This window comes from Chlamydotis macqueenii, chromosome 24, assembly GCF_036417535.1.
Source record: "Chlamydotis macqueenii isolate bChlMac1 chromosome 24, bChlMac1.mat, whole genome shotgun sequence".
Taxonomy (NCBI): Eukaryota; Metazoa; Chordata; class Aves; order Otidiformes; family Otididae; genus Chlamydotis; species Chlamydotis macqueenii.
Genome location: NC_141579.1, coordinates 1,609,418 through 1,635,979, shown reverse-complemented (window position 1 = coordinate 1,635,979; position 26,562 = coordinate 1,609,418). Strand labels below are relative to the sequence as shown.

The 26,562-nt window shown below is 51.5% G+C and overlaps 2 protein-coding genes across 4 annotated transcripts; both read right to left on the bottom strand.

Annotated features, from left to right (window-relative positions):
* Nucleotides 1-1,109: 1,109 nt before the first annotated feature.
* On the bottom strand, nt 1,110-9,575 carry LOC104482375 (transmembrane protein 45B). 2 transcript variants are annotated; one of them, XM_086766186.1, is made up of 7 exons: nt 9,248-9,575; nt 7,740-9,003; nt 3,020-3,224; nt 2,677-2,889; nt 2,227-2,411; nt 1,964-2,109; nt 1,110-1,677 (listed from the first exon to the last, which is right to left on the bottom strand). In XM_086766186.1, exons 3-7 carry the CDS (start codon nt 3,204-3,206, stop codon nt 1,554-1,556), a joined length of 855 nt encoding a protein of 284 aa, XP_086622312.1. In that variant the 5' UTR covers nt 3,207-3,224; nt 7,740-9,003; nt 9,248-9,575; the 3' UTR covers nt 1,110-1,553. The 2 variants fall into 2 exon arrangements, with proteins under 2 accessions (XP_086622312.1, XP_086622313.1); XM_086766187.1 differs by having other exon boundaries at nt 7,740-9,575.
* Nucleotides 9,576-10,244: 669 nt separating this feature from the next.
* Nucleotides 10,245-15,512, bottom strand: TMEM45B (transmembrane protein 45B). 2 transcript variants are annotated; one of them, XM_086766171.1, is made up of 6 exons: nt 15,400-15,512; nt 13,638-13,839; nt 13,084-13,296; nt 11,920-12,104; nt 11,093-11,238; nt 10,245-10,940 (listed from the first exon to the last, which is right to left on the bottom strand). In XM_086766171.1, the coding sequence occupies exons 2-6, from the start codon at nt 13,819-13,821 to the stop codon at nt 10,823-10,825; spliced, it is 846 nt and encodes a 281-aa protein (XP_086622297.1). In that variant the 5' UTR covers nt 13,822-13,839; nt 15,400-15,512; the 3' UTR covers nt 10,245-10,822. The 2 variants fall into 2 exon arrangements, with proteins under 2 accessions (XP_086622297.1, XP_086622296.1); XM_086766170.1 differs by lacking the exon at nt 15,400-15,512 and having other exon boundaries at nt 13,638-14,579.
* Between the last annotated feature and the right edge of the window lie 11,050 nt (nt 15,513-26,562).

Here is a 26,562-nt window from a genome sequence, read left to right as displayed (position 1 = left end):
AGCAGAAAGGAAAAAAAAAAAAAAAAAAAATCACTAAAAGAGGGATTCTGCATTACCTAGACAGCACCAGGGCAAGAAAAACCAGGGAAAAAGAGAAAGAGGTTTTTTTTTCCCCTTTCTTTTCAACCCAAGTGCAGTACACAGGGTTACAGCCTACGCACTAAGCTTCCCGTCAATGGCAGCTAGTCTATAACAAGTTGACCGAACGACCCTGCTTCTGGTCCCAGGAGGATTATTAATAACCGGAGCACGTCACCTCCTCGGAGCACGTGTGAAGCTCTCGCTCCGGCACGGGAGATCCACATCAGCTGGAGTTAAAGGCAACCTGTTCCACCAGATCCTGGAGAAACCACTGCTCCTGGATGCAGCTGGCTTTACAACCCCAAATAATATTTTTCCGCGTGCATGTGTCAAATGTGGGAGCCCAAAAGGCCTCACTCACCTTGGTTTCTTTGCTCCTCAAGGTTCTTTTCTTGACACCCGCCAGTGGTGCGAAGCATTGGTCTCCTTCCAGCCCCACTCAAATGTAGAAAATAAAATAAAATATGAAGTGCTCACACTTCCAGGGATCTCCTGTGGGGCTGGGAATTGCAACTGCTTGGAGCCAGGGGGGGATTTTTCTTTCCTCCCAACGCTTGCTTGAGTTTTTGGAGTTGTGCCGACCAGCAGTGAGGTGTTTAGATTAAGTGGTCTCCCACACATCTTCGGGGAGGAGTAAAACCAAGGTAATAAGAGATGTGACTAATAAAGCTGTTTGTCCCCCCTCTTCAACTAGCCCAGCCCTTAACGAAGGGCACGTCCCAAGCATTGGAAACCTTGATGATGAACTTTCTGTTCTTTCAACTAATTCTGTTTAATTACACCTTTTATTAACCAGCTGCCCCACCCAACTCAATCCTCTCAGTTCTTGATTAAAGACTTGCAAGACAGCAGTGCCAATGGGAAAAAACCCTCCCTCCCTGGCCACCAACCCTTTTCTCCAGGCAGATTTGGCCACATCAAGTCATATGCGGTCCTGTCCGTCCGACATCTCATCCACCCCTCAAACCAGACGTAACCGTGCCTTCAATCTCAAGGTGTCGTATTCAACAGATCCATCGAGGTGGCTGGTTAAAGTACTTTATTGGAGACCACGATACGCTGTGCACGTTAAGCGTTGTACAAAAAAAACCCCTCTATTAACACCAGAGTGAGCGACAGCCACCAGGAGCTTTGAATGCTGCTTTGGCTCCTCTTCTGCAGAGACAGAAAGGAAAATAATGTTAAAAAAAAAAAAGCCAAATGGGCCACATTGGTGGGACTCCATCAGCAAACCAGTTCTGCAGCACAGAAATTGTTAAAATCTCTCCATGAGCCTGGTTTGCTCTTGCTGTCGCCGAAGAGACGCATGGGAAAGACCTTGCTTCTCCTGCTGCGCTCCGCCTTCCGAGTCCTGCCTCCCACTTCCGATGCTCTGCCATCAAATGCCAGTGTAGTTCCCCAAGACCAATTAAAAAACCTCATCTTGAGAGCTCTAAGCCAGCGAGGAAGAAGTTTCCACGCCTGCCAAGGCCTCATTTGTCATCCAAGGTGCTCTCCGGCAGCAGGGCGCTGTTGCTCTTGTTGCCTCTGCGGCAGATGCCGCAGTCCAGCTCCACGTCGACGTCCTGGAATCTCAGCTGGCAGGACTCGTTACAGCTGCGGGAGGGAGAGTGATACCGGTCAGGAATCTGTGGGCAGCGAGAGCCACCAGCTCACCCCAGCCCGCTCGGGAAGGCTGCTAAGGACCGGCTGCTCTGTGGTGGCACCAAGCCCATCCTTTCCAGCCAACCATGCTTGGATGTTCATGGACGCCCACATTTCTTACCCCATGATAAGCTGGTGGCTGGACTTCCTAGGTTTGTATTGGGTCTAGGTATTGCTCTTGGCCATCCCAGCTTGTGTGTGGTGCTGGGACCCCCCAGGACCCCTCTCCTCCACATACCAGCGAGATGCGGCAGAGTTTGCTGCCAAGACGGCGAGAGTGCCCACGTAGTGCCAGCAGAAGCACATGGTGAGGAAGGTGAAATTGCTGCGGTCGGTCTGATCCCAGCCTGGTCCTCCCCACGGAGGGGACAGCACAAACCCGATCTGGTCACAGATGGAAGAGACGTTAGGTGTCAGCACCATCCCTCCTCGCTTCTCCTCCTGAGCTCAGCCAGGGTGCAAAGCCCACCGCTCAGAGGAGAACACTGGGTGTGTGCTGACCTGCCAAAACCAAGAGCCCTGGAGAAGGAAGGAGCTGGTCCTGAAGGTCTCCAGGATGATGTGGTCTCGGAGGAAGACCTCTAAGAGGGCACAGAAGGCTCCGGAGAAGACAGCCATGGCCAGCAGGGAATGGAGGTGGTGGTCCAGCAAAGCATCACCGTAGTCATAGAAACAGAAAAGCAAACCTGCCAAGATTCACACTGCATTAGAAAAAAAGATTATCAAGGATTTTTTTTTAAAAAAAACAAACAACAAACATCTGAAAACTGAGACTGTGCTCCAGGTCTTGCTATGATTTGCCTGGCAGGAGGGGCCAGACCGCAAATAGCCTGCTGCCATCACCTTCACCCCGCGAGGACCACGCAACCGCCAGTGCCGGAACCCGCAGGGCACAAGCATACGGGCACGAGCACTCCCTACTCTCCCGGGCATCGCACGCATGCGATTCACCTTCGGTGAACAGAGCCACGGAGAGCGAGAGCCGATCCAAGCCCAGAGGCAGCTTGAGCCGGCAGTGGGAGACGATGTCCACGATGCCCGAGAGGAGGAAGAAGAGGTACATGGTGGTGTAGTGCCAGTGGGCGAGGTCTGTCCAGCCGTGCGTCTTGGTGCTGTACAGCTGCAGGTGGGGGCCAGCGGGAACAAACTGCTCCACCAGTATCCCTGGGCAGAGAGCGGAACGGGTGGGCTTTCCCTTTTGTGCGGGGAAAAGGACAAGCCCCAGTCTCACGGGAGAGAGCGGCTGCGGTGCCAGTAGATAACGGGGCCAAGACTCATCATCAACATCTCTTACCTGCTAGAGCAAAGAAAGCTTTGACCGCCCCTTCAAAGATTTCCACGCGCTGGGCCCCATGGCTCGGCCGGCTTTCGGCGTTGCCTTTCCGCCGGAGGTACTTCAGGGGGTATCGCACAGACCACCAGAGACCAAAAATGAAGAAGAAGGTGCCCCGGAGGGCGCTACCAAGGAAACTCGTCGGCATCGGGCTCGCTTGCTGGACCTACAAGGACAAACAGCATCTGGGGACCGACTCAAAGCATCCCCCGAGGGAGATGTGGGGCCGCTCCCTTGCTCAGCATCCCTGGGGAGCTGCATCCCAACAGAGCGGGCGCGTACGGCTCCGCCATCAGCTACGAAGAGGTAATACCAGGGATGTGGCATCACCAAGGAGAAGCTGATGCCGTGCACCCCTGTATATACGTGTATACGTATATATGTATGTGGTTCCACGTGTGCAACCATCAGGACTTCATCGCGCCAGAGAAAAATATATTTGCACCCAAGAAGGCGTAACAGCCACACGCTATTAGAAGAGGAAACATAACAAAAGTTTTTGCTAATAAAAAGCAAAATGACAATTATTTCCTTGGAACATGAACTGGATAATTACCTGGGCACGAACCCAGCCGGCGTGTTCGGCAGCTCCAGCCGGCCAAGGCTTTCCCGGGCCCTACCGGCTACGCAACAAAAGACGGCGGCAACCCAGGAACCATTACCATTTCCAAAAGGAGCCTCATGGATATTCCACAAAACCTTTGTGTCACACGCGAGTGGTGATTTGATACACAGGAAAGAGATTTCATCTCCCGTAGCAAGAGCTCAAAGACTAAAGGCATGAATATTGCCTTCGCGCTAAGCCAGGCCAACGCCACCAAGTACCAGCAAGGAAGGAGATGGCACAACCAGCCGCCACAGGCAAAGTTATATCCTGTAAAGTATGTAAGCCCATACTGAAATTGTTGAAAAAAAATCCCAGAGCAGAAGGGAATAAGTCATAACCTAAAAGCCTACAGCAGTGAGCTGTTGATGTTACCTTGGGACGGTCTGGTTTCAACCACCAAGACCTCTCTTCACGCTCTCTGTATGTAGACCACCTAAGGGGGTCTCACTCTTTCCTTCCTCATGGGCTTTCCGGTCCTTTTCTACAGCCCAGATGTGCACGGATGAAAGCATTACTCATCCTTGAAGCAACCGCATCGACTTGTCCTTGCCTCATATCCTTGCCACGTTTAGAAACACCAAAGCAAATCGCAGAGGCTGGATGAACAACTCCAGCACGTTCTCCGAGTCCTCCCACGCTAGAAAGTAATTAGGCACTGGAAAAGGAGTGGAAAGCGCCTTAGGTGAGGGAAGAGATGTCCCCGGTTGGGTTTTGGCTGCGGAGATGGTGTCCGGCTCAGCCCCGTGTGGGCAAGCACGGCGTTTGGGTTGAGAGACCGTCATGACCTGCTGCACCTCCGGGACGTGGGTCACCTGGAGAAGGCTCAGAGCTGTTTATACCACGTCGAGGTTTCCTTTCAGGAGGGAAGTTGCTCAACAGCCTTTCAGGCAGTTGAGAAACACCCCGTCCCGGGAGCTGGTTCGGGGATTGGCGATGGTGTTCTCCTCTGTTTTGGATGCCTACATCAGGGTGAGGACGGCTCGTGGCCCATGACTTCCCTGATTATAGACCAGACACCCAGGCCCAGGGCACCTATCATCCCTGCACAGACATCCACACGCAGAAGGGACGAAGAACAAATGCTCTTAAAGCACATTTAAGCGGCACACAATTGCAGGATGCATAACCAAACTTCATCATTGTCCTACAGGGACCGTGACTGCAATGGCAATGGCCCGAAGCCACAGTCAGGAGCATGCCCTGATCAGGATACGTGGCAGGAGCATTAATTTGACGTGCTTCGTTGGAGGAGAGGAGGAAAGCAGAGACATTCCAGCGCCCAAGCATCAGAAACAGCAGCTAACACATCCCACCTGCAGCTCCAGGCTGCTCCGGCATCCAGCATTAACCCAGGGATTTATCACCCCACGTCCACTGGGCACCCACCGCTTCGCCCACTGTCTGAGAGCTGCCTCTGGGATCTCCTAACCCTGACCGCCCCTCTTCCCAGCCTCAGTCCTCATCTTTTCAGTGCTGGGGTCCCTTTTGCAGCCCAATCCAGCAAGGCTTTTCTGGTAGTTATCACAAGTCCCCCTTTGCTTCCCACCACCCAGACACATCTTGGGGCATCTCTCACTCCCCAGAGATGTCCCAAACCCACCCTTCGGTCAAGCAGAAGTGTGGACGTAGCGCACACACACACAAAAAAAAAATCCCCCCTTCTTTTATCGAACAGCCGCTATTTCGCAGTGACACCAGACACGTTTCCAAGCAATGGGTCCAGGTGCTCAGCTCACATTTTCATTACCATCGACGGTTTCAGCTCCACGTGGGACAGATGCTGCTGGGAGGATGCTGTCCATGTGGATGCATGAGCATCCCCTACCAGCACCCATGGGTGCAAACATCAGCCTGGCAGGGAGAGCAGCATCCCGGGACAGCCAGCCTGAAGGTGCAGGGCAAGCTCCAAACGGATGTTTGGAGGGTCTTCTCTTTGTGGATCCTCCTCCATCCTTGCCAAGGCCAACAGCCCTCTCTCAACAGAAGAGGCACAAGCTCCCTCTCCTGCCAATCCCCTGCCAGGATGCACCTCCAAAACCTGATAACCTCCCCCCAAAAAAGACCTAAAGCCACAGAAGGCTGGCAGATGCCTCCTCAGCATCACTTACCATAGAATCTTTAAGGTGGAAAGAGACCTCCAAGATCATCGAGTCCAACTGTCAACCTAACACCACCATGCCTACTGAACCACGTCCTGAAGTACCACATCTACATGTTCTTTGAACTTCCACTAGCCTCCTTGGTGGCCGTCATCACGCTAAACCTTAGCCTTGCAGAGATGAACTCTCCCCACGTCCCTTCTTCCCAAGCTCCAGCAGCCGCGTCCACCCCATGCACGGCATCCCACCGACATATTTCTCTCTATGGGTGGAAGAGTTTACCTGTGACTCCTGCCTGTCCTTCTCCCAGCTCCAGATGTGGCAGCAAGGAGCGGTTATTACTCAGTAGAGGTAGATAAAGGGAGAAGCCACCACAGGGAGGTGGCCCTCAGACAGGATGTTTAGAGCCGAAACACGCCGCCGGCCAGTTCGAGGCACGCTGAGTCAACCAGCTTTCACAACCTAGGACACCTGGAGTCTGCTATTAAAAAAAAAAAAAAAAAGTCTCCTGGAGTTTGCCACAAAAATCAGGATGAGCAGCCAATTCTCGTTCCCATGGCAACCGCATCTATTCAGTTATTATGTTGGGTTTTTTTGGATGACTGGGGAACCAGCCGAGAAGAGACATCACCCAAAGTGGCCAAGCTCTGCTGGAAGGGCTCTGAAGCCTCCAAACTGGGCTGCCAGGTACACAATAACCCTTTTGGGGTGGTCTGGCCTTATGAAAAGTGCCCCTAGGCAGGAGATTTGGGGTCAGGAGCTCCCAAATCAGGGCGGAGCCCTTGTGAGCTCCATCTCCCAGCACCCAGAGGAAGATAACGGCCTCTCCATGAAAAGATGGGCTGGCAGGATACAGCCTATTCCCACTCCTTTTTATCTATCCGATACTCGATGCTGCCCACAGGCACAAGTCACTACTGATCCGCCGCCGCACGTCGCATAGCCAACGGCTGCACGCCCAGCCTTAGCACCTCGCTGGCTGCGTAGACAAGCGACGCAGGCGCCTCAAGGCAAATAAATACCACGGGCCACCCCAGCGTCCCCGTCTCCCTTCGAAGCACCGAGTTGATGGCACAGAAACGCTCGGCAGGAGCCCTGCCCCAGCCTCCAGCGGCCCAAGGACCACTAACAACCACTCAGGGCACTCCCAACCCGATACTTCTCCGGGATGAAACCACACGCACATAACTCCTCGTGCGACCAAAGAAAAAACCCCAAGCAAGGCCGCAGGATAAGGCATGCCCAGCCCTGCCAAGAGCCGCACACGTGAGCCGGCGCCCCACAGAAGCCCCAAGGCTGGAAGAGGACGGAAGCAAACCAGCCTGCGCAGCTCTCCCTGGGGTGATAGGCTGTTCTCCAGTGCGGCCATAAAAGCCACCAAGCCGTAGCCAGGAGCTCTTTTGTACCCTTTATCTCCATATCAGCAGCAGCAAGTGGGAGGAAGGAAGGAAAACAAGAAGCTGGTATCACTGCGCGCCTCCAACAGCTCTTGGGGAGCAAGGCATGTCACCGAGGACACGTGCAAAAAGGTCCCGTGACAGCTGGGAGGCCCACAGCAGCAGAGGGGTTTCCAGCACCACAGAGGGATTCACCCAAGATAAATCACAGAATGGTTGGGGTGGAAGGGACCTTAAAAACCACCCAGTTCCAACCCCCCCACCCTGGGCAGGGACACCCTCCACCAGACCAGGTTGCTCAACGCCCCATCCAACCTGGCCTTGAACACCGCTGGGGCGGGGCATCCACAGCTTCTCTGGGAAGCATGGTCCACCACCTCACCACCCACACAGAAAAGAATTTCTTCCTTATATCTCATCTAAACCTACCCTCTTCCAGTTTAAAGCCATAAAACTTCAGGAGCTCACAGGGCCCTACCATGTTAAGGCCAAGCACCAGGAGAAACACAACCCCATAGGACCTCTTCCTTACAGACTTACCCCTAAAAATAATTTTAAAAAGAAAAAAAACCCCATACCTTTCTCACCAGAAGAAGAGCAGCAGCACCGTTAGGGACCTCTTTGCAGCTCGGTTTTCCTTTCTACCACCACCCGGCTCTACAAACTGTTGCTCCCAAAAAGCACGAAGCTGCTTCCCCAAGCAGCACAAGTCGAGTCCTGGGAGAAAATGAGGGAAAGAGGAGCTGGGAGGGCAGCATATGAAGGGAGATGGCAGGCAACGAGGACCAGCTGAAACCACTCTGCTGGGAGCCCAAGGGGCCTTTCCCCATGGAGTTTAAAGGGCCAGCAAAGCCCATCCAGAAAGGTTTCTATGAAAAGGGGCAACTCCCACTCAAGCGTCAATGAAAAAAATTGTAGGTGCATGAAGTGGTTGAGGAAAGGGGGTTTCCAGCCTTTTAAACCACCCCCATGACAAAAATAAATGAGGATGAAAGTGGTTGGGAAGAGCAGCCCGACGAAGGGATGGGGACCCCAACCCCTCCGCAGAGGGCAGAGCGGGTCACTCGCACGCCACGGGCGCCGAAATCGCTGCGAGCACGGATAGATGCAACCCCATCGCGGCTCCTCAGCCGCAAACCGCTGAGATGTGGAGGGGTTGTCCTAGCATTGTACTCCTCTTCCTCCCAGGGGGAGGCAGGTCTGCGTCCGACCCGCTCATGTTCTCAAGCTAAACGCTGAACTGAATTTGATTTTCTTTTTCATTTTTTCCTTCTTTTTTTTTTTTTTTTTCTTTCCTTCGTCTGTAACTGCAACATCCTCTCCCTGAAGGTTCATCATCATCCTCGGTGCTAATGAAAAAATGCGATAATGTTTGCCTACTTCCCGGGGGTGGTGGGAGGCGCAATCTAATTAAAGGCTTTGCCAGTCGCTCCAGCGCTGCAGATGGATGGTTGCTCGGGAAGTGCAAAGTATTATTACGATGATGATGATGATGAACGCCGGCTTTCATAAACAGGCAGCAGAGGAGGTGAAGCAGGTGGTACGAGCGCAGGGAGGGCTCGTTCTGCTGCCTACGCCGTCATTTCAGCCTTACATAAAGGTGGCCGTGGTAGATGCTATCTCCGCCCAAAAAAATGAGCGGCTCGTGGATGGGCTTTTGATGAGGCCTTGTCTTTCTAGCCGGAGGACGAGCCCGCTGCCAAAATATTTGGCTGCTTTGGTGGGGTGTTGTCTGGGTTCCTTTCTCAGAGGAGGTTGGATGTCGCCGTCAACAGCTCCCACCCACCTTGGAGGAGAAGGTCACTTATTTCAGGAAGAGCAGCGACGCTGTCCCACATCAGGCTGGGGTTCCGCCAGATAAAAAGAGAAAAATAAATGTGAGGACGGCCCATGCACCTCACTGGAGAATAAGACCTGCTTCTCATGCACCTGGCAACCTTCAAGCCCTCATTTGGGCACCTGAGCTGTTTACAAATGTGGTTTTTTAGCTAAAATGAAAATCCTTAATTCTCATCCCGAAATGAACACCACTTCTATTTTCCTACTTAATCACAGGCTACATCTCTCCTCCTTCGCTGTCACTGACCTTCATACCTGAGGAAAGAATGCGCTCCAGAGCTGGAAAACAAATTAGCGAGTGCTCTACAGATGGTCTCGGGATGTTTGTAGGCTTGGGGAGTTAATGAGGCGGACCGAAACCATTCCAGACACCCGCGCTACGGAGGGGAAAAGCGTTCCGCAGCCGCGTCGCGACAAGGGGCAGGAAAAACCTTCGGCACACAAGGAGACGGCGACTGGATTACAAGCGGCAAAGGAAGCCGTGAGGAGTTAAATCAACCCTCTCCCCACCTTCAAAAGCAAGGGAGGGCTTTTAAAAACCAATCCGTGTGCCCGGGGATGGAAATAACCTCTGTTTTTTGGAGGGAGCAAGGAGGAGGGTGGCTTCTCCACCTGGTGCTGCCCTCATGTGGCTGTTTAATGGGAATAGTGATGTTTTGGCCTGTTTCCCAAAAAAAAAAAAAAAAAAAAAAAATTCACAGTAAAGCTGGCGCTGGGGAAAAAGCTCGTTCGTCTTTACACAGCGCCGTTAATAAGCAATGAAATCCAGGAGCTGCTTTTCCGTTCGGTCACGAGTACGAGCGGAAAATTCGGCTGCCGGCCGTCCCCCCCTGCCGCTGCGGTGCGGCAGCGAGAAGACGTCAGTGTGGAGCGTCCTTCCAGCCCTGGGCTTTGAGACACCATCAGCTGCCATTCTTATTCCGCTGGTGTTTATTTTACATAATTTTGTATTTCTTTTTTTTTTAAATCCCTGTACTCACTACTATTTTCCTCCTATATAGAGATGACATTTCCAATCCCTTTTTGCAAGTAATTATCTGGCAAAGGAAGGCTAAAAAACCAAAACCTGTGCCTGTTTCATCTCGCTTCCCAAGCTGAGGGGTTTATTTTCAACGGAAAACTGGGAGGTTTTATGAATCCCTGCTGCTTAGCGGCAGCTCTTCAGGCTTTACAGGTTTGAGGGATGGATTTGCCGAAGCTATTATTACACACTCTGTAATTTATCAGACTTAAATTTAAGGATATCAGCTCAGCGGGGATTTTTATTTCACATTAATTCACTCTCTCAGCCTTTAAGCAAACACGAAAACTATTAACAAAACCCTTCTTCAGTTCAAAGCTTCGGTAATAAAATTTGTATTGTGTACAGTCAAGCCACGGTGTTGCGGATTGGACGTAATCCCACATTCAGCGCTTTTTTTTTTTTTACTCTTCCTCCTTGGGATGACGCCTTGGTCCAGAGGTGCACGACCTCAAGCCTGGAGGTTTCCCTGACTCCAATCCCGGCGGGTCAGAGCCTGGCCAAAGGATGCCCTCCAGTCGCTATGGCAACGCACGTGGGAACCCACAGGACGAAGCCATCTTCTTACATTGAATTTCTGCACTTAATTTTGTGGCTAAAAAATCACTGCAAACAGTGTCTGTCTCAGAGATGGTGACATTTGGATGTGGATGGAGGCCAGCTACCCGTCTCCATCAGTACTCATTCCCAGCAGCACCTCTCTTTGCCCATCCAAAATGTAAATAATTAATTAGATTTTAAATTTTTTGTCTTCTAGAAAAGGGATTCTCCACGTATTTGGAGAAGGAGGTTGCGCCCTCTTCACTCTTCATCAGATCCATTCAAGAAGGCGGCTTGGGAGCTCGTGCCACACTTCTGCTGCCGGACGCCAAGGCTGATGTAGGGCTCTCCGTTGCCTCTCCCGCACCTCTGGATGCAGCTGCAACACACGAGCAAGGGAGGGTACAACGTCAGGTGGTCCTGGTAACGCTTTCATCTCTCTATTGAGTTAAAGCTTGACCTCCAGCACTCCTGGACCTCCATCCCTGTCCGCCCACCCCGTTCCTCCCCAAATTCACCCCACAGCCATACCAGTAAGTGAGAGTGTAGTTCACAGCCAGGACAGCCACGGCGGCTGCCCAGTGCCAGAAGAAGCACATGGTGAGGAACATGATGTTGCTGTGGTCCTGCTCATCCCACGTTGGGCCTCCCCAGGGCTGGAAGAGCACAACCCCGATCTGGGTGGAAGAAACAATTTATTACCTTGGGGGGAAAAAAAATTTAAAAATTAAAAAATCAAGCATGATCAGGTCTGTGCCTGGGGTTCCTGTTTTTTTAAAAACTCCGAATTTAGTATTTTATAAGCTCAACCCAGTTTTTAACCTCTGACTAAACCATTTGAGTCAGCGCAGCAGACCTGGGGCTGAGGAGGAGAAAGTACATTTCTTTACGGCAGCCTAGTTTTGGGACTGGTTATCTTCAGCTGATTTCTCGGCTTCTCCGACCACTGCCAAAGCAATCAGCTGGCTGTATTTTTACTCGGCCGTTTTATCGCCTGGTGGGGTTTGCATCTTTCCCCTCAACCAAAGAGAGTGTGCCAGGGTGCGTTAGACACATTAAGCAATTAGTAGGTGGTTGTTAGATGCCATAAAAACGTTGCTCGCTCGCCGCTCGCTTTTTCCGCCGCCCCCAGAGAAGCAATAAGCCAAGGCAAGCGGCCATTTCAGCAGGAGCGGCCATCAGGGATGACCTGCAGCAAGTAAATTTTCAGCTCGGGTTATGATCTATTTATGAAGCGAGCCTGGAGAAATTATCCTTCAGAGACGCGCGATTGAGACGTGATGTACGGCTTCTGTTCCTCTTTTCCCATTGCTGTCCTGCCCTTGGTGCTCTGCTCCGGGAGAGAAGGCAGAACTGACCTGCCAGAACCACGTTCCCTGGACGATGGTGACACCGGCTCTGAACATCTCCAGGACAATGTTGTCGCGGAGGAAGACCTCCAGCATGGTGCTGCAGGCCCCGGAAAAGATGGCGATGAGCAGCAGGGAGTGGATGTGCTGATCCAGCATGGGACGGTGGAGGACGTGGTAATAGAAGAGGCAACCTGCCAAAACACGTACCACCCTTAGAGCAGTGTTAACCACACCAACCATCACCCTGGTAGGGTAAATCACCTGCCCAGTTAGTGAATTGAGACAGGTCACCAGGAAAACAAGGGACTCCGTGGAGCACCAACCCTCCGGGGCATAGAAGCATAGAATCATAGGATCTTAAGGTTGGAAGAGACCTCCAAGATCATCAAGTCCAACCATCAACCCACTAAACCATGTCCTGAAGTGCCACATCTACGCACTCTTTGAACACCTCCAGGGATGGTGACTCCACCACTGCCCTGCGCAGCCTGTTCCAGTGCCTGACCACTCTTTCAGTAAAGAAGTGTTTCCTGATGTCCAACCTAAACCTCCCCTGCCACAGCTTGAGGCCATTTCCTTTTGTCCTCTCACAAGTTACTTGGGAGAAGAGACCAATCCCTGCCTCCCTACAACCTCCTCTTGGGCAGTTGTAGAGAGCAATGAGACCCCTCAGCCTCTTCTTCTCAGACTAAACAATCCCAGTTCCCTCAGCCGCTCCTCACAGGACTGGTGGTCCAGATCCCTTGTTGCCCTTCTCTGGACACGGTCCAGCAACTCAACGTCCTTCTTGTACTGAGGGGCCCAAAACTGCACACAGTATTCAAGGTCTCCTGGCACCCCACCATCCTGGAGGTTCATGATGCCCAACCTTGGGGCAGGAGGATCAGAGCAAGACGGGGGCCAAAGGCAGAGGACAACAGAAGGGTGGTATTCTTCCCGTGTTGGTGCCATCACCTCATCAGACCGCTCTCCCTTCACAGCCAGGTCCCTGCTATGTCCTGCTTTTCTATTGCTAAGCTTCACCACCCTTCAGTAAAATATCACCTGCAACGTGTCCTATCTTCAGGGGCAATATCTCAGTCCAGTAAATTTTAGTCCTTCTCTGACTCACCCTCTAACATCCCGCCCCCCCCCCCCCGCCCCCGCAGTTAAGGGCCACCTTCTACCGACCTTCGACAAACACAGCCACGGACAGCATGAGGCGGTCCAGACCCCGCGGCACCAGCTGGGAGATGAAGGTGAAGACGTCCACCACTCCGGAGAGGCCGTAGAAGAGGTACATGGTGGTGTGCTGCCAGTTCATCAGCTTCACCCAGTCACGGTTCTCCCCGCTGTAGAGGTACAAGTGCGGACCGTCCGGGACGAACTGCTCCGCCAGCATCCCTATACGGAGACGCAAGGTCACGCCGTTTCTCATGGTTTATACGCAATGACGGTTGACGCTACTCAACCGGGGACATTCTGAAGCGCGAGCTGATGGTTTTGTCTTAGAGAAAGGGCTGGCTGTCAAAATCAGATCTGCCTCTATTAACGGTAGCCCAGCTTTGGGAAGGGATCCAAGACTTGGTCTTTTCACATCAAACTCTATTAGCGATCAAGACGAGATGAACGTGAAGGACGCATCCTTCCATGTCTGGACCAGTTTCTCTGGAGCAAGGGCTCCACTACAGTCATCACTACTGCCTGAGAAGTTACCAGCATAGCTAGCAAAAGAAAACTCTCACCTATCACAGCAAAGACGATCTTGATTCCTCCTTCAATGGCATCCACACGTTGGAAAGAATAAATCCTTTGGGATTTCTTATTTATTTTCCTGCTGAGGTACTGCAGCGGGTATTTCACAGACCACCAGAGCCCAAAGAGCAGGAAGAAACTGCCTGGAAGCGCGTGACCCTTGAAGTTGGCCATCCTGAAAATGTCCTCCGACTGCAAGGCAAAGAAAAACAACGTCATTATACAACTTCTAGTAGTTGTTTCACAAAACGCTGGAAGAAAAATGGGATTTCCCTTTCAGGAAGGACTGGGAAAAGCTTGACCAGCCACATGGGAATAGGAAGGAGCACTGAGAAACCATCCAAAGGTGAGAGGTGGGAACATCAGGGACATCTCTGAGGTCCTTGCCCCAAGATTAGGAAACACCCAAAAAAGCCAGAGCCCAGATTAGTTGAGCAGAGGCCCCGTATCTGCTGCAATCCCGCCCAGCAGCAGCTCCTGCCTTCCCTACATCACCGGGTTTCTTCAGCTCCTTGAACAGCCACAGAAGTGGTGTGCTATGTCCAAAAATTTCTTAAATTCCTGGAATTTTTTTAGCCCATGGAGAGGGGGAAAAAAAAAAACCCAACCAAACCACCCCACATCTATTTCGCAAAGCCAAAGCATTTTGTTAAAAATACAGCTTCAAAAATACCCCAAAAGCCGCTGGAAAGAAAACATTTTGGTTCTTGGCGAAGAAACCAACTCGCTCCCTGCATCACCACCTCCTCCCATCCCTTCTTCTCTCTCTGGAGCATCACTAAGCCGGGATTTAGACCATGCGGAGCCCCGGGGAATCCCAGCCGAGCTCCTCAAGCCTCCGCTTGAAAAAAACCAGCTCTCTCGCGGCGTGGGTGCTCTCCATCCACATAACAAGGGGCCGCGTAGTTTGGCCCTGACCTTCCCATCCCAGAAGCCCACAACCCAGTTATCCTTAAACCACCTTCCCCAGCTGCGTTTTGGGCTTGGGTCCCCACTCGTTGGAAATATAAACCAACAAAAAATTCTCTTTTTCTGCTGTTGCCTGCCTTCTGCAGGGATAATTTGGAGGTGAGGTCGAAATGTGGCCTTCGAGAGGGGAGAGCGGTCGCTTCGGCTTTTTAATATCTGATTCCAGGTTGGTTTGTCCTGCCTAATTAGAACCGGTTTAACCAAACCGGCTGTCGCGGGGTGGAAAATCTGCGCACGGAAATGTTATTTTCTGCCGTGGAAGGCTCTGCCTTGCTTCATGACTTAAAAGGAGAGATTTATTGAGAGTGGCATCAGAGCATCCACCTGTATCCCTGCGACTAAGGGTGCAGCACACCCGAGCCGGGGAGATGGCTGAAAATAAAATTAAAAAAAAAAAAAAAAATCTGTATTTTCTGAGCAAGCAGCAAACCCCATCACATACAGGCAAGGCTATAATATAAAAATAATGACTGAAAGCAGAATGAAAATAATTGCAGAAGAAACACTCAAGCCATATCCATTATAATGCTACCACAGCAATGTATGTCAAAAATCCATGAACTCAAACTCAAATCCATGAAATCAAACTCCACGAACGAGCTCCCGCCATTCCATTATAAAGGCAGACACTTAATGGGACCTAATGGTTTCCCACATGAGATCGACGCAGTCGAAATGGGACGAGCTACAGGACGCAGCGCTCTCTCGGAGCGCGGGAAACGGAGAGGTCGCTCAAACGGAGCAACCACGACCCGGCCGGCCAGCGCGTCCGCCACTGCTTACGTGAGCCGGGGCGAGCTCGGCGGGGCAGCGGGGAATGTTTCGGGGCTGCTGCTGTCTGTAACCCGCCTGATCGCTCGCTAGCAGGAAGCAGGGCGGCTTATCTGGGACGCGTGACCGGTGAAACTATTTCTCCTGTTTCTCTTCCTCCTTCGAAAACACGCAAAAGGTGAGCACGGGGCGGGGAAAAATAAAAAAAAAAATAAATTATGTTTTCAACTGTGAGCGCCCTGGAGCAAACAGCTCTGGTTTATCCCTACAGCTCCAAACACAGCAGGAATTTGCCTGCAACCAATCACGTTGGGGAAAAAGAAAAAGCTGAGGGTCCAGCTGATGTTGGGCTTGGTAGCATCCCTGCAAAGCATGACTTTGCCCCGTTCCCTCGTCCTCTAACCTGCGCGTTGGGTAACGGCCCCGCTGGCTTGTCATTAACGCACTTTGCCCCGGGTTTATTACAACGCAGTGTGCTGCGCCGGCTTAATGATTGACTTTTCATCTGCTCTTATCGCCTCCCACGGGAGCCGGCTGCTTCTTGGTTGACGGCCAACACGCCCAACCAGCCTGGAGCTGCAGGGAGGACGGCGAGGAGCCCAACTGGGCCTTCACCCCTTCCCATCACCCACCAACAGCCTCTTTTTAGCCCAACCCTGGGCCCTTTGAGTTTTCCAAAGGTCTCGTTGGCCTAACCGAGGTGTGGTTTTTTTTTTTTTAGAGATTTTATTAGTCCATTGATAATGTCCCAATCAGGGCATCACTTCTATTTTCCTCAGCTTGGAAATTACAGTCCGAAGTTCGCCTTAATCACAGCAGCACTTCCATTAGCTCCCCGGGGAGCTGGATCCCTAACGCATTAATGTCAGACTAAAACCCTACTCTGAACCATTATCATTGTTTTTTTCTCCTGTCTCTGCCTCCATCCGCACTGAGGAGCGTTGGCAGCAACACCGAGCGATCACGTTCGTTGCTCCTAACACCCGCGAGCCCAGCCGCCTCGGCAAAACAGGGAAAGCAACTTCTCCACCTCCAAAGGAACCTCCAGGGTTTTAGTCTCGGGTTAAAAATCATCAGAGAGACCAAAACGCGGGTGACGGTGCCTTTTGTTTTACAGGCCCCTGCTTTGGAATCTCCATCCCTTCCCCACCAGGGAAGCGGCAAGGAGCAGCTCCGAGACACGGCCCAGCCGCAAAAGCTGAGAAATAAAGCAAATTATCCAAAGCCATCTTAATTAGAGGGGCTCGGAGCGGGGGCTTTGTCATCCTCTTGCTTCCCTTGACGGCCTGCCTTTGGTTATTTGTGGGTTTCAGGCAATGAGGTCTGACTTAAAAAATGATCCGTTTGGGGGAATGCGTGTTACCGTCGTAAAAAGCCATTTTTCTTTGCCTCGGCGCGATGCCTGAGGGATTAAAATGCTCTCTAAAGGAGGTGGTCGCCTTGGGAGGTCTTGCCAAGGTCCGAAATGCCTCTCTGGCTCCGCGACGTATGATGACGGAGCCCTGACCCTGCCAACCCCCATGACCTCGCAACTACCGCCACAAACCAGTGACTCAACAAAAAAAGGCATCACTGCCACCAGCAAGGCCACAAAAATTGCTGTGTTCTGAAGATGACGTAATTGCTCATCCCGACGGCCCCCTCAATGTGAGGCAGGCCAAGCGCTCCTCCCAACTGCCCTCAACATCCCTCCAGGAAAACTGTCCAAGAAAAAACACTAAAAAAACCCGTATTTCCATCGCGATATGTCCAGTTATTCACCTTAAACGCATACACCTAAGGGTTTTTTTAATGACAAACTATTAAGAAAAAGCAAGAAACCCATCTCCAGCAACACCCTGCTAAGGGAGGCACCTTAGCCTCCCGGAATCTGGTTTTCCTCCTAATCTACACATTTTTGGGCACTAAAAAGGGACTTTTCTGGGCGGTTCTGTGGGAAGAGGAGGGTGGGGAGAGTGTTTCTGGTTGACTGCATGCAGCAGCGATTTCGGTCTTGCTGTTAGGCAAGGCTTTTGTGTTTAATTTGGCTGGGGAGCAGAGCAGAGGGCCCAGTCTTGGGGGGTTTGGGTGGGACCCCTTGCCCCCAGGCCACCCCGCTCTGGCCTCTGCCTCCTTTCGGGCCCCACGCCACCGTGTTTATTTTTCAACTTCCTCCTTGGAAAAGCGTCGCCGCCGCTCGGCTGCCCCGTCGCGTCCCACTGCTGCAGCCCAGCCTGGCAGGGGTGACAGCAAACCCTCCGCCGCCCCGTCCCGCCGGGACGCCCCTGTTCCTCCAGGACCCACGCCTCGGTGGGTCGAGGAGGGCAGAGCCAACACCCCCTCGCTCCGTGTCCCCCATGATTTGCGTTCCCAGAGGGAAATTTGCTTTTCCTGGGCTTGTCCACCCCAACTCCTCTCCCATCCAAATGCCAAATTTTGGAGTCCCCCCATCCCCACCCACCCAAAGGGTGGGAAGGTGGGGTCCCTTCCCTCCCAGCTCTGGGAATTGAGTCCCACAGCGCAAGGTGATTCCCACCCCCCCCATCTCCCCAGCCCCATCCCAACATGAAGCCCCCTCCCCACGCCGACGCCAGCCAGCAAAGCCTTACCTGTCCCGGTGATCCCGCTGCCGCACCTGCGCCCAGGTGAACCCTGCTCCTCCCCTGCCTCCTCCCCGCCTTCCCTAAACCCCAGCCAGGAGGGAAAGGCCACCCAAGGCACATTAAAAAAAACCAAACAAACAAACAAGAAAAAAAAAACCAACCCATCACTGGGCACACCATGTGCTTTAATTTGAAATTTTCTCCACCAAAACCCATCCAGGACTTCCTGACTGTCTCAAGGTCCCCCAAATCTTTATTTTTTCACTTTTAATTGCAATGCTTAAATTTCTTTCAGACTCCCCCATCACCCACCTCGTGTGGGGACAAGGGGGCTGCCTGGGTCATTCCCCTACTCACCCAGCTCCCCGCACTCCTCAGCCACGGAACACGGCAGAACAGATTAATTTCTTCATTTTTTTTTTTCCACGCTTCCCGGGTCCTGATGGATGCTCCTCCGGGGATCCCCGCTCCTACCCCATCTTTCAATGCCAAACGCAATTTTCTGACCAGGCCTCCTCTAAAACCTGGTTTATTCTTAATAATACTTTCCACCTTCATCTCCAGCCCTGCAAGCACTTTACAAATGTTAAATAATTAACCCCCACGACGCCCTTGGGAGAGGGGGAAGCGTTATTATCGCCGTTTGTAAGAGAACTGCTGACAGAGCCTTGGGTTTAACGCGCTTTCGCAGAGCGGTGCAGGTACTTACATCACCGAGAGCAAACACACCCGCCGCAGGGAATTTGGAGCAAGAAAGCAGAATTTTAATGTTTTAAATGTTTCCACCCTGTTTTATACATTACTTGGTGGTTCAAAGTGCTATCTGGCAATCCCCTGTCTCTTTTTTATTATTATTATTATTATGATTTATTAAAATGGAATCTATTCCCTCACCCTGTCCCACGATGCTGTTTAAACAACAGGTAACTTGTAAAAATAATAATCCATTAATTCATCTTTTCCCACCACTCAGAGAGGTGGGCGCTGCTGGAAGGGAGGAAGCACCCCGCAGGCGTCCTCTCACCCCCGATTTCATCGGTGATGGGGTTGGAAGCCCAAACTGTGTGTGGGGTTGTTTTTTTTTCAGGTGGCAACTCAAATTTTTTTTTTTTTTTCAGGGCAACTCAAATTTTCTGGCGGCAAAAGCCATGCTGCAGCATTTCTTTCCTCTAGCTAGGCAGCTCCTCCATTAAGTTGTTTCATCGATGTCCTAGGAGCCTGCTGCCATTTTGACGTGTCTTGTGCCAAAAAATCAGAATAAGTTGGCAGGCAACTGGGAGGCTTTACCCCCAAAAAAAACCCTACGCTGGAAACTGAGGTTGAGAAATTAATGGGAGGAAAACAAGCAGTAAGATGGTGGGCCTGGAAACACGAAGAATTATTTAGCTGGGGAGCTGCAAACTCATGAAAAAAAAAGAAAAAAAAAAAAAAAAGGATGTCCAAAAATGCAAAAGAGACACCAAAAACGTGATAAAATAATCTTGGTCATTCATGGTAAAGCAGATGGACCTGGTAAAAAAAACCCCACGGCTCCTCTCATCTCAAAAGGCTGAGTTTAGCTGAAAACTAAAGATCTAGCTCAAGGAAACCTGCGCCTACCAAACGCGTCGTGTTGGCGTTTCTGGGTTACCAGGAAATTTGCCCCGTCAAATATTTGCAGAACGCAAACCACGAGGTCTGTAGGGGGGTGGATCCTCCTGTAAGGAAAGAATGAACCTCTGCGTGTGTGTGTTTGCTGTTGTCAAGATCATGAAAAGAAAAGATCATTAAAAAGAAAATTGTGTGGCTGGATAAGAGAAATGTAAGAGAAAACCGAGAAAACGGTGAAAGGCAACACGAAGGGAGACACAGGGAGAGGCGGTGAAGGCAAATGGTTGAAGAAATTGCACCAAGAAAGGAGCATAAAGCAGGAGAACGGGCAAAATTAAACCTTCACAGGCTGGATGTGCCCCTTTTCCTTCCCACACGGATCGTTCTTTGCACAACCGCAGTGCTTCTCGGCGAAACAGAAGTGCCGGTTTTTTTTCCCAGGTCCTTTTACGGGGAGCTGGTGCGAGGTTTAATTTAGGAGTTTTTTCCCCTCCAAGGTGCCGTTGAGCAGTGAGTGGAGCGAGGGCACATCTCAGTGGCAGAGGGAGGAACGTCACCTCCCCAGCTCGAGCTGTGCCCTTGGCTGTCCCTTACTGGTGTCACCCCTTAAAACGAAGTGACGTTTATCTGGGGATTCATTCATCTTCAACATCTGCAGATGGAATAAATAAATACGCATCTCTGGCTGCTGGTGAGGGCACTGGGGACGTGGAGATGCTGGTTGGGTGGCTTCATCTGTAAAAAGAGGGAAAATCAGTTCGTCTTGACACATTAACACTGAAAACTCTGCTTTTTGGCAAACGTTTCCCGTTTCTGCTCATACCCACCACCCCGACCAACCCCAAAAGTTGCGTTTCCTCAAAAACCGGGGACAAATAAAAAAAAAATCCAAACCTGTTTATTGACCTTGAGTGCTGCAAACCAGCATCTCCCCAAGCTCAATTTCATTCTGCTCCGTAAATCCGTGCCCGCAAAGGGGGACACTTTGGCGGGGCTGTGGGAAGTGTTGGGGTTTTGGGGAGCTTTCACCACCTCGAGAGCTTGCACAAGGGATTTGTGGTGGTAAATGGGAGAAGAGAGGTGATGATTTGAGGCTGGGGGGGGTCCCTGTGGATGCAGGATGCTGCTGCCCTCTCGGTTTTTGGGGAATCCACCATTGCACGGCGCAGCCAGATGCGTCTCCGGTGTGCAAAAAAAATGAACCCCAGGAAAAATTTGGGAACACTAGATGGTGCTGAGGGCTCGCAGAAAGGCTCCCACGCCGCGCCCAAGGGATGCTCAGGGGTGAGAGGATGCAGGGCCTGGGAGACCGGGGGCTGCGTCCCCATTTCGGGACTGGTTTTCCACCAGCGCAGCCCAGCTCCCAGCCAGCCCCACGCTGGTGGCAAAAAGCTCCTTGTGTCACTTTGTCACAGCCCTCTAACTTGGTCCCTTCCCCTCCTTTTTCTAGGGCTGTGTCCTCCATCGCATCTCTGTTTTACTGGTGGGGAAACTGAGGCACGAGGCGAGGCGTTACCCGGGACACTTTCCGTTCAAACCGTCGTTGGGGTTCAAACCATCCTTAAAAAAAAAAAAAAAAGTTTTCCAGCACCCTTAGCCACCGCTGTGAGAAATTAGGGGGCTGCTAATTAGGGTGAAACCCACTCAGGGCTGCCACCCATCTCTCCCCCAGCCCCCTTTGCCCACCACCTCTCATTCCTCTCCGCCGCCCGTGGGCTCCAGTTACGCCGCGGATCCGTAAATAGCGTCTTAAAATAATTGTGCAGTTGTCACCGTTGGGTAGGGGAAGGCGGAGGGGACTATTTTAAAACGCCCAGCTTAGCCCAAAGGGCCGAGGGGATTGCGGCGTGGCCCAGCTGTCCCAACCGAGCGCGGGCGGACGCTTCAAAGTACCGGGCGGGATGCCTGAGCGCCAGCCTGTCCTGGCCGTTTTGGCCGGGGGACGAGCTAATGGTGTTTTGACGTGTGGTTTCAAGAGCAATTGCTGGGGCTCGCGAGATGCGGGGAGCAGCTGGAAGGGAGCCGGGGCTGATGGAGGGAGGATGGGGGGGATAAGAGGGAGGCTGGGAGAGGGATGCGGAGGTGGTGAGGCTGCACATTGCATTTGACTTTAGAAATTTAGACGCATATCTCACCTTGTCCTGCTTCCGACAGCGGCACAGCCGGTATCTCCTCTTGCTGGGAGCCTGGAGGCTCACCTCACGCCTGCACGATGCAAGGGTCGCACATGAGGACTGAGTTCGCTCTTCCACCACGACGTGAATTAAGGGAAGCGCGATCGAGGAAAGCGATATTTCATCATGCCCTCTCTTGCGGCGCAGACACCCACCCGTCTCGCACCTCTGCTTCATCAGATTTACCCACCCAACTGGGCCAAGAGCACCTGGTATGAACGACTTCCCAAAAGCCATCTCTCCTCCTTCCATGAATAATCAACTATTTAAGGCCTCGTGTCAAGACCATCAAGGGTTTTCCCACATGTCCTACACAACAGACACATCCGGATAACCATGATACGTTATCCTGACCCTTTAGTTAAATGGAGGAAGCTTTGGCAAACTGAAACGGGGCTTTACCTAAAGCCAGGACTAACCATCGTGGAGAGGCCGAAGGCTCAGACCCCTCACAAGGTGAACCCAGAGCAATTCCCAGCGCCAGGCAAGAGCCGTCTTTCAGCAGCTGCGAGCCATTTATTAGCTGGGTTTGAACACTTCTGCAAAAGCCGAGCCTGGGGGGAGGGAGGTGGAGGGGGCAGACAAAAGTGAAGGAAAAAAAAAAAAAAAAAAAAAGATTGTGTTAATTACTGATCCATTTGTATGACGCGAAGCTGCCCCGGTCCGTCATCTCGTCCACCCAAGCCACGGTTTGTCGGGTCTCAGGCTTTCATGCCGGGGTCCCAGCGGGACCCGTGTTTCTCCGCATCGCCATAGGGACGGCAGCTGCAGCTGACTTCTCCCGTTAGAAGGGACCGCCGGCGCTCCAGAAACCATTTCGGCAGCATTTGTCGCAACAGCTTCTGCTAATCTCTCTTTCATTTGTAATTATTTTCTCGCCCAGGCGCTCCGACACTGGAGCCGCCCCTCCCAGCTGCACGGGAGCATCGTCGGCCGCTCTCGGCGATGTCGTGGCAAGATAAAAAAGGATGTGGGGGCAGGAGCGGAGACGTTCTTACGAGGAGGATGGTGGGCTTCAAACGGGCCGGGGCTCCTCCAAAGGCGATTGAAGTGGGCCGAGGGGCGGAGGCAGCAGCCTTTGAGGCGGCCTGCGCCATCTCGGCCAAGAATAATTGAACAAATAGTTTATCTGGTGAACCAACAGCTGTAGGGAACAGGCGATTTCCAGAGGATTAGGGGAGAGCTCTGAAAGGGAGCTCCCACGGGAAGCCTAAAACCCTCATCTTGAATTCAGCCGGCCAAGAACACATGTTGGAGCCTTTGACTTACTTTTTAAGCAACTTTTTCTCCCCTCAGTTCTTTTTTTTTTTTTTTTCTCCAAACTGCTCCATGAAACAAAAAGTTTTAGTTGTTGAAGGACAAGGCAGGAAAATGAGGTCTGTGGGAGAGAGATGAATTATTTAGTGGCAGCTGATTCCTAAATAGCAGTTTCTTATTTTATTTTGATCAAATCCTGGCAGTATTATTATCGTAACTTTTTTTTCCCCCAGCGTTTCTCTTTATTGAGTTTTAAGCTCGTAGCACTCACCAGCAAGGCAAGGAAGCAAGAGAGATGACTCGTCAAGCAAAGCCGAGCCATGACACGAAGCTGAGACGCTCTCAGCACTGCAATGCACTTCACCTTGCAGCCTCTTCTTCCTCTGCCGTGGCACAAACACCCAAAAAAGTGGTACGGTGGAGTTGGAGATGCTCAGGGAAAGCAGCCGGCACCACTGTACCCCCATCAAAACCCTCACAAGCCACCTCAAAACCACCTCAAAACCCTCGCAGGCCACCTCAAAACCCTCACAGGCCACCTCAAAACCATCTCCAAACCCCCAGAGACACCCACAGAGCGGTGAGCATCACTGGGGACAAGCTCACCTTGGCCAGAGAGACGCGTCTACAAGAGCTAGGATGAGCTGCTGACTTGACATCCCTCTCTCTCCCTTCGCCGCAGAGTCAAGACAACCAGCTTTGGTTAAACATCTCATTTTCAAACTGCCACATGAGATAAAACCCCTTTTCCCCATTCAGAGGCAGAGTCTAGTCACCCACGTGGCCAGCAGACCCTTCAAAGCCAACACCAAAGTCATAAACGTGTATTCACCTCAAAACAGCCCAAGTTTGAGGTTCTCCTCATTTTCCCCCAGCACGAAACAGTGCCTTGGCCTAAACCACACCGTATTTAAAGATGGAGATCTAGTGGTGTCAACACACTGGTCGCCACAGGTCTCCTCCTAGCCCTGGTCTGCAGGAGATGAGAGGACAGAGCCGGTGGAAAATGCTAAGCTCAGTAGCACCCCGCCTTCCCTTCGCACCAGCCCCAGATCCACCCTCAGACTTAATTTGGATCAAGAGAGAGACAGAGCTAACGACCTAATCACTATTTTTAGAAAACCAGTCCTCCGTTGAGTATGCGTTTGGCAATCCCTACAGCTGCATCACCAGCAATGAAACCTTTGGGGATGGGTTTTGCCTAACTCCAGTCACTCAGCAGGAAAATAAACTTTTAAGCCCTTCCCCTGCCAGTACAACATTATTCTTTACTGCCTTTTCACCACAGCATTATCCAGGCTAATTTTAAATTCATAGGCAGTGAGAGCTCTAAAATTATGGCAATTTCAATTTTTTTTTTTTTTTTTTTTGTAGAGACAAAAAACACGACAATTTCTAGAGGAGAGATTTGCTGGGGGTCATTAAACCCAGCGGTCTAGGGGCAGGTTTCGCTGTAGGGAGGTCATAAGCCACTGACTGCTGAGAGTTGCTCAATTTACTGGGAAAAATAAAAAACAACCATTGTTCTGTGCCAGATTTCTCAAGGATGCACAGCGCAAAATTGTCCTTTTCTTGCTCTCCTTCCCTGGCATTTAGCGAACCTGTGGTTTCTGCTGGGTCTCGGCTCGTAGGTAAAAGGGGTGAGGAGTGGAGGGGCTGAAGATCCTCCAAGCCTAGGATGAGTCACTCGGCATCTAAAACCAATATTGTCAGCTTCTAGATTGAACGGACGAGGGGGCGATTTCTAGAGAAAGCCAAGTTCAAGGCAGTGCTAGCAGACTTCCGTACATAAACCACAGTTCAAGTGGAAAAAAAGGGGGGAGAAAACCCACCATTTAAATTATGGGCTGATGAGAGCTTCACAAAAGGAGACTCATTTGTTGCTTTCTTTTTTTTTTTTTTTAAGTGCCATTCAATCATTCCACTCGCTGGAGAGACCTTAAATTGAATCTCAGCCCTAGAAAATGCATTACTTACTGCTGAATTGATGTCACCGCCGAAGAATTTTCTCTCGGCTTAAGCTGTCTGCAGCAACACGCCAGCGGCACGTTCGAGACGTTTCCCTATTTGCCGAGCGAAATTCCTCGTGTCGGTTCTTCATTTTTCCCCTTTCGCCCTCTTCTTAGTTAATCCGTTCTCAGGGGCGGGATGTGCCGCCAGGGCTGAGCGGGCCGAACGAAGCGGCAGTTCCCTGCAGATTTTGGTGGGCAATGGGAAACGTTTGCACATCCCACTTGCGTTTTGCCTGCAGTGTCAAGGATTCACCTCCAGGTCCACCGTGGGCATCGCTACATCTACCCTCCACCCTACCACCCATTGCACAAACTGGATACGACAATCGTTAAAATCACAATGAAGATTCAATGTCTATCAAGGGTTTGACCCGGTGCGTCTGTAAGCCAAGGCCTGATTTGTCTCTTGAGTTTCGAGGTGGGTATATGGGTGGCAAATACGTCACGGAGCCTATCGCTACGGCCAGCACGAAGGTACAGGCCTTATTTGCATTGCCGGGCCGCATTGGCCATTGGGTGCAATCACTGGAGCTCCTCTCCAGGTCATGGCTCAGGCACGCCGCTATGATGTCATGCATTGCAATACCTGCAGTGTATCATGGGGCCTTTAGGTGTCTCTGTGGGCTGCGAACGAAGCTGGGATGGAATCACACCTGGTAACAAACCAAGACAAAGCTGGGACTTGAGTGCAGCAGGAACCCGGTTGGCTGCATCCTCAACTCTTTTCTGGTCCAGAAGGACATAAACTCACTTAACACGTAACATTAAAGCTTCATGGGGTGGCCAACAAGTCTGCAATCTAGAAAAAAATATATGATACATACGGGCATGGCAGAGCCAGGACTCTGCTCACCACTAGTTTTTCCTTAGCCCTTGAGACTCATGACTTGCTTTTCTTCTCGACAGAGCTTTCAAAATCAGAACTTCCCCACATTTCCACGTGGGTTATTTGTTCCTGTGGCTGTAATGGCTTTGCTTTCCCCACAATTTGCCTACTGGGGATGAGGGACCTGTATGAACCCAGTGTGGGAACCAGAACCTTTCTGATTATTAAAATTACTTCATTAACTTCAACTCCAGGAAAAAAAGTCAAGAAACATTTGCCCCAAGAGATCCCACAAAGCGGTTCAGCACCACCGAATTACCTTTCCGAGCACTTCCAAGCTCCCAGCAGCAAGTTGCAGGCACAGAGGTGGGGAGAGGAGCTGCATCCCTGCAAACTGGGGTGCCCCTTCCAGCACCAGGCTTCCCAGAGGTCTTCTCCATCACCTCGCTGGGTGGTTTTCACCCAGAGCCAACCCTGTTAGTAGGAAAGGCAGGGTGTGGCTGACTCACCTTTTATTAGGTGATGCCGCAGAGGGGTTTCACCTGGAGGTACTTGGAAACACCAAGGCCCCTTGGCCATAATGAGGTCTCCTCCCCGGTCATGCATCTCCCATCCCCTCCAAGCTCATAGAAAACCCCTGAGATCTGCTAAAACCGCTGATAACCTGGCATTATTTCATACGTGTCCATCCTGGTGGGAGACGGAGGGCTCACTCGTGATGCTGTCTGGTTGAC

Excerpts from the sequence above, each read along its gene's own strand:
- TMEM45B (XM_086766170.1), bottom strand. The coding sequence starts at position 13,866 with ATGACGTTGTTTTTCTTTGCCTTGCAGTCGGAGGACATTTTCAGGATG. Across the intron at positions 13,297-13,637 it reads GATCGTCTTTGCTGTGATAG|GGATGCTGGCGGAGCAGTTC; the intron begins GTGAGAGTTTTC and ends GTCTCCGTATAG. Across the intron at positions 11,239-11,919 it reads AGGGAACGTGGTTCTGGCAG|ATCGGGGTTGTGCTCTTCCA; the intron begins GTCAGTTCTGCC and ends TCTTCCACCCAG.
- LOC104482375 (XM_086766187.1), bottom strand. The coding sequence starts at position 3,206 with ATGCCGACGAGTTTCCTTGGTAGCGCCCTCCGGGGCACCTTCTTCTTC. Across the intron at positions 2,412-2,676 it reads CGTGGCTCTGTTCACCGAAG|GTTTGCTTTTCTGTTTCTAT; the intron begins GTGAATCGCATG and ends GAATCTTGGCAG. Across the intron at positions 2,110-2,226 it reads AGGGCTCTTGGTTTTGGCAG|ATCGGGTTTGTGCTGTCCCC; the intron begins GTCAGCACACAC and ends ATCTGTGACCAG.